Raw genomic sequence first — 6,115 nt, 5'->3', positions numbered from 1 at the left:
CGGCACCGCCCGTCGCGGCGTAGGCGAAGGGGCTTGGAGCGGGGCCGGGGTCAGGAGCCGACCGGCCGGCGCGACAGAAGGCGGCGGGCAGCGTGCGGAAGGGGGTTGCTTGTAGTGACGAGAGAGTAACGAGTCCTTCCTTTTCCGGTAGGGGCTGCGGCGGAGACGGGCGGGAGCACGAGACGCTCCGCCGCCGCCACCATGGTGAGGAACGGGTCGCGGGAGCGCGGCGGGCCTAGAGGGGCTAGGGCCGCCGGTGGGCTGGAGCGGGTAGTGGGTCTAAGCTGGTGGGAGCCAGTCCTGGTGGGCAGAGGCGTGCCGCGGGCAAGCCCGAGGGCTGGAGGCGTGGGGCTGCCGGCCGGCCGCCATTTTGGAGCCCTCAGTGCTCGGCCTGCCGCGTGGAACCCGTGTGGGAAGGCCGTGCCGGGCGGGCGGCCGGCGGGGCGGGCGGGCTGAAGAGGGGCCGGGGCGGGCCGCAGAGGGGGTCGTGGCCGAGAGGTTGGCTTGATCCTCTGCAAGTCGCCCTTTCCTCGGGCAGTGTGGGAGACGGGGCTCGCATCGCCTTTTGGCAGGGCTTTTTTATGTTTCTCATGTATTTCTCTAAAGCGAAACAAAGCCACATGGAAGCTTTTGAGCCCACTTAAAGTGAAAGAATGGTTTCTGTAAAACCTATTCCTGGGTTTGGGTGGGTTTTTTTCCTAACCTCGGTTATTTCGAAACAGGCTTTAAGAGGCCTTGAAGGAGGTCTGGAACCAGGTTGCGAATGAACAACTTTTCTTGCTAATACAATTCAGATTGTGTTCTGGTTCCTTCACCCTGATCAAGTTTGTTGCTTGCTTGTGTTGGGGTCTCTGTACTAACTCCGGGAGTCAGTGCCTTGCTAGTAACGAGCGTTAGATACACAGATAGCGTTTTCATTACGATTAGCTGCTTAGTTTTGAGTTATTTAGTATTTTTAATACCCGTAAAATGAATTGCAGATAGGAAAGGGAAGGAAGATGCTTTGCCTGTACTATTGCCATGAGCTATTTAATAAATAACAAATACAGTGTAGTGCTAAAAGATTCTTTTTTAAAGGGTGCTGTTCATACTGGAAAGATATTATTGGATGTCTTTTCAGCTTTTTGAAAGGAAGCTGGTGCTGCTAGCAGTTGAATTTTTCACCTCACAAATTTTGAGGCACCAGGGATTGTTCAGAGGGCCCAAACTAAACACAGAATTCACTCTGATGCTAGGTTTGATTGCTTGTAGTCATTGTGAGTTTGTGTACTGTATTAGAGAAGTCGGTTGTAGCATTTCAACTGTTAAACATAATCTAAATAACAAGCTTTTGGTTAACCGAATAAACACAGGTGGGTTTTATATAGGCTTTCTTAATAGTAAATGGGAAGTAGTTTAGAAGGTGTTACTAAAAAGCCCAGAGATTCAATTCTAGATTAATTTTACCCAAATGCCTTGGAAATCTATTGAATTTCAAACTTCAGGTATAGTTTTCTGAATATGGATTGTGCTGTGGAGCACTATTTTACGTGAAAAGTATTGCTATGATGATGTAATTTGCGTCTTATCCAGTGTTCAGTGACAGTTGCCTGCTGTCAGCAAGCTGGCACTGTTGAGTTGAAGACCCCTTCATTCTGAGCAATATTTGAAGAATTTGAGTGCTAGCAATTTACTTAACTTGTGCTTAAGAGTTTTTCCTTTTTCTTTTTCAGGCTTGTGCTCGACCGTTAATATCCGTCTACTCTGAGAAGGGGGAAGCATCAGGCAAAAATGTCACCTTGCCTGCTGTGTTCAAGGCTCCCATTCGCCCCGATGTTGTGAACTTCGTTCACACCAATTTGCGCAAGAACAACAGGCAGCCCTATGCTGTCAGTGAACTTGCAGGTATGGCTATTCCACAAAATGGACAGAAATGCTTTTGACTTTCATATAGGTGGGCTAAAATGGAAACAAATTTAGAATTGAAAGAAGAGAAGCACCGTTCAGTGGGATTCCATGTAGAAGGCAAGGCAACTGTTCTGGTTATTAACAATCTGATTTTAAATTGTATAAAATATCACTTTATTATTGGGAAGAACAGCAAGGTGTTGTAAAAGTTTTGGAGTCCTCTGGGGTCTAACCTGAAATGTACATTACTGAAAGTATCGTGGCGCCTAGGTCCTCGAGTGGAATCTACATTCTTTGCAAGAAGAACACAGACTATCTGAAAGTGTATCAGGCACAAAACTGTGATGAAAACCTACTTTATAATCCCTGCTCCATGTTGACCACGTGAGACTTACCTGAGGCGTTTGCCAAGAAGAAACATATGCAAATGGGCGTTTGTTAGAGTTGCTTCAGAAGCTTGTAGGTGCAAACAGCTTTGGCTTCCCAAGAAATTTGTGCTAGGAACATGCATTTTCAAGTTTATTTCTGATGGGTGTTTCACATAAACATTTTAACCCACGAGGAACAGCAGTGCCAATTCAGACCTCCAAACTGAGTATCAAGCTTAGAAATGAGCATGTTAACATACTTGATTTTGACCTAAGCAGATTCTTAATATGGTAAGAGTTAATTTACCTGATCAGGATTTGTTTTGCTGAAATGATGAGATTCCACTTCATTGGTCCGTGTTTCTGAAACACATGATAACAGTGGAAGTTCTGATTGGTGCTCTTAAATTCAGCATATCTGTGACTTTGGGAAAATTGCAGTGTTGTCAGTGTCTGAATTAAAATCGTTCTGTTCCAGGTCATCAGACCAGTGCCGAATCTTGGGGTACTGGGAGAGCTGTTGCTCGTATTCCTCGAGTACGAGGTGGTGGAACTCACCGCTCTGGCCAGGGTGCCTTTGGAAATGTATCCTTTCATAGCTGCTGCTTGTGTCAGGTGCACTGAACTTGTCAAGCAGAAGAATTATTTTTGAGTATCTAAATGTGAAATGGAATCTTCTGCTTGAGGTAATGCCTACCTACAGTGATCTGGACCACCAGGTTTGAGTAATTTGTAATGTGATTAGAACCTTCTGTGTGCAAATTCAGACTTGCATTAATGAAGAGCAGCTTTCATTGATTTCACCACCAGCACTGCAAAAGTGTGGATATCTTGAATCTCGTGATACAGTCTTGCCATGATGTCGTAATTTGCGTCTTACTCTGTGCTCAGTGACAGTTGCCTGCTGTCAGCATACTGGTACAGATGGCTGACGAACAGTTAACGCTGAGCAAGGATTAGAGAGTCACGCGAGAAAAAGAAGCTTGAAAAAGATTGTTCTTAACTGTAGATGCCTAGATGTGTCGTGGAGGCCGCATGTTTGCCCCAACCAAGACTTGGCGGCGCTGGCACCGTAGAGTGAATACAACTCAAAAGCGTTATGCCATCTGTTCTGCTCTGGCAGCGTCCGCTCTTCCAGCACTGGTCATGTCTAAAGGTGGGAATTCTGTCTCTGGAAATGTTTGCCTGCGGTTTTACATTCCCTGAGCAGTATCAGTTACTATGTGATTACTTGAAATCTTTCTCTGGGATAACTAAATTCTCTTTTAAAGAGTTTAAGAGGCAGTCCGTTCTTCAGTAGCAGGGTATTCTTCTTATGTACAACTTGGGAAAGTACTTTACGGTGTTGGAAGTTCGGTGACACTGAGGTGCTTTTGTGTGCGTTGCTGACAAGAATCTTGTCCATGCGGTTTATGGAAACTGAAATTGGATTTTGAATCGTGGCAGTTCAGTTTGATTTCTGTTCGTGGAAGCCAAAGATTTGCTTAATATTTACTCAGCTATAGAAAGTAGTGTTGGAGGCAAGACCCATAAGACACATAGTTACTATGCCTGACTATGAGATGATGAATTTAATTTCCACTGTTTATCATTTTGTATTGTTTCTGAATACACAAGGCAATAACCCTGAGAAATGCATACGGCCAAAATTGGTGGGTAACTTAGTGTCTTGTAAAATCCTTGCTAGGCCACCGCATTGAGGAGATTCCAGAACTTCCTCTGGTTGTTGAGGACAAAGTTGAGAGTTACAAGAAGACCAAGGAAGCTGTTCTCCTTCTTAAGAAGCTTAAAGCTTGGAATGACATCAAAAAGGTGAGTTGCTACAGGAATGTTCTGAAGGGCGAAACCCAGGTTATTTGACTCTGCTGTTGTTACAGTAGGAATTCCAAAGAGTCAGTTCTGTTTTGATTTGATGCTGCTAGAAATCCCTTGATAACAAAACTACAAGAAACTGTAAAAAAGAGTTTAAGCAAAGTAAACTTCTTACTGCGCTGCTTTACTCTTTATGTAGTTGTCTTCATTTCAGTGTTGCTTAATGTTAATAGCTTTTTTTTTTTTGACTCTTACGAATGATGAACTTCTCACTGGTCCGTGTTTCAGATAAGCAGTGATGATTGTGAAGTTCTGACTAAAGCAGTTTTCTTGTGTCTTACTAGTGGGATTTGGACTATTTTGAATATTCACGAGTTTCATTTTTATATAGGTTTACGCCTCCCAGCGTATGCGGGCCGGAAAGGGTAAAATGAGGAATCGCCGTCGCATCCAGCGCAGGGGACCCTGCATCATCTACAACGAGGACAACGGTATCATTAGAGCTTTCCGGAATATCCCAGGTAACTTCAGCTTGGGGCACACTTGCTCTTTTGTTGGGAGACTGCTGAGAATGATGAGGTTCCACTTCGTTGGTCCGTGTTTCTGAAACACATGATTTTGTGGAAGTTCTGACTCACTGAAGTAGCTAATGCATTCTTTCTAAGAACCTGTTTCGGTGATGTTGAGGATGTTCATGACAACTGTTACAGCTGTTACCAACCCTAAACTGCGTTTGGAGCAGTTAAAAATGAGGCTGTCAAGTCTGTTCCTGGAAAAAGGCTGATAATTAGTTTTAAAAATTCAATAGGTTTTCGTGCGTAGGTGTATGTAACTCTGTAGTGTAAAAGCTAATAAGCCCCTGTCTGTTTCTGCGTACTATATCCTCTGTTTATTGCTTGGTCTTGCATTCCTTGATTTTAATTACCAATCAAAGGGATCGGTTTGTCTGTTTTTTCTCTAGGAATTACTCTTCTCGATGTGAACAAGCTGAACCTGCTGAGACTTGCTCCTGGGGGCCATGTTGGGCGTTTCTGCATTTGGACGGAAAGCGCCTTCAGAAAGCTGGATGATTTGTACGGCACCTGGCGCAAAGCTGCTACGCTGAAGAGTGACTATAAGTAAGCACGGCCCAGCATCAGGGAGGAGGGAACAGGGTGAAACAGGCTTGGGAGAGCAACCGTTAGTGTCACAGCTGCTTCTGCTTGGAGGTGGAAAATGAATACTAATATTTTTTCCCAAATGCCTCTTTTCAGTGAACTAGCCATGGTTTTTATCGTCCAACTTACACTATGAATGTTTGTTCCACAGCCTGCCAATGCATAAGATGACCAATACGGACATTGGAAGAATCATGAGAAGCCAGGAAATCCAGAAGGCTCTGCGTGCTCCAAAGTAATGATTTTTCTTTAACGACTGAAGTGCAGTCTCTTAGTAGATCAGAAATCTGTCTGCATTGGGATGTCAGACAGGGCTGGGTTTCCTTTAGCTTCTGGGTATAAATACTAGGAATTATGGTTCCCCAAATTTGAGGGAACATTTAGCAGAACTTGAGTTGTGAAATGAAGTCTTGATACATGCCTGTTCTTTTCAGGAAGAAGATTCGCCGCAGAGTCCTGAAGAAGAATCCACTGAAGAATCTGAGAATCATGATCAAGCTGAACCCCTATGCCAAAACGATGCGACGCAACACCATTCTGCGCCACGCGCAAAATGTGAGTGAGCGCGGAAGCCGGTAACAGCTGAAATTGGGTTTAGTACTTCAGATTATATGCCTGATGATCTTTTTTTGTCTTTTTTTAGCATAAACTTAAGGAAGAGAAGAAAGCCAAGGCCAAGCTCGCGGCCAAGGTCCCGGCGGAGCCCAAGGCAGAGACCGCAGCCAAGACTGCTGCGAAGGCCAAGGCTGAAGCATAAACCCGGTGCAGTACTTTATCCGTTTGAGTGCAGAAAACCGTACTGTGCATTTACAACTAATAAATTTTATTGGAACGGAACCGTGCTGTCATATTTTTTTTGACGCGGTTGTGCGTTTTCGAGCAGGTTTTAAA

At 44.6% G+C, this 6,115-nt stretch overlaps 1 protein-coding gene and 5 non-coding genes across 6 annotated transcripts; all 6 read left to right on the top strand.

Annotated features, from left to right (window-relative positions):
- Window positions 1-79: 79 nt before the first annotated feature.
- Window positions 80-6,061, top strand: RPL4 (ribosomal protein L4). Its single transcript, XM_030016069.2, has 10 exons — window positions 80-204; window positions 1,713-1,884; window positions 2,734-2,840; window positions 3,273-3,411; window positions 3,943-4,067; window positions 4,459-4,588; window positions 5,029-5,185; window positions 5,376-5,459; window positions 5,659-5,779; window positions 5,868-6,061. The coding sequence occupies exons 1-10, from the start codon at window positions 202-204 to the stop codon at window positions 5,979-5,981; spliced, it is 1,152 nt and encodes a 383-aa protein (XP_029871929.1). The 5' UTR covers window positions 80-201; the 3' UTR covers window positions 5,982-6,061.
- Window positions 1,541-1,641, top strand: LOC115342352. The gene has a single exon (XR_003923739.1). It is a non-coding gene; the product is annotated as a small nucleolar RNA SNORD16 (small nucleolar RNA).
- Window positions 2,582-2,653, top strand: LOC115342347. The gene has a single exon (XR_003923735.1). It is a non-coding gene; the product is annotated as a small nucleolar RNA SNORD18 (small nucleolar RNA).
- On the top strand, window positions 3,108-3,207 carry LOC115342351. Its single transcript, XR_003923738.1, has one exon. It is a non-coding gene; the product is annotated as a small nucleolar RNA SNORD16 (small nucleolar RNA).
- LOC115342349 lies at window positions 4,320-4,387 on the top strand. Its single transcript, XR_003923737.1, has one exon. It is a non-coding gene; the product is annotated as a small nucleolar RNA SNORD18 (small nucleolar RNA).
- Window positions 4,634-4,704, top strand: LOC115342348. Its single transcript, XR_003923736.1, has one exon. It is a non-coding gene; the product is annotated as a small nucleolar RNA SNORD18 (small nucleolar RNA).
- Window positions 6,062-6,115: the final 54 nt, after the last annotated feature.

The sequence above is a fragment of the Aquila chrysaetos genome, chromosome 5 (assembly GCF_900496995.4).
Source record: "Aquila chrysaetos chrysaetos chromosome 5, bAquChr1.4, whole genome shotgun sequence".
NCBI classification, from domain to species: domain Eukaryota; kingdom Metazoa; phylum Chordata; class Aves; order Accipitriformes; family Accipitridae; genus Aquila; species Aquila chrysaetos.
Note: the sequence above shows the minus strand (reverse complement) of the source record. Positions and strands in the feature narration are given on the sequence as shown.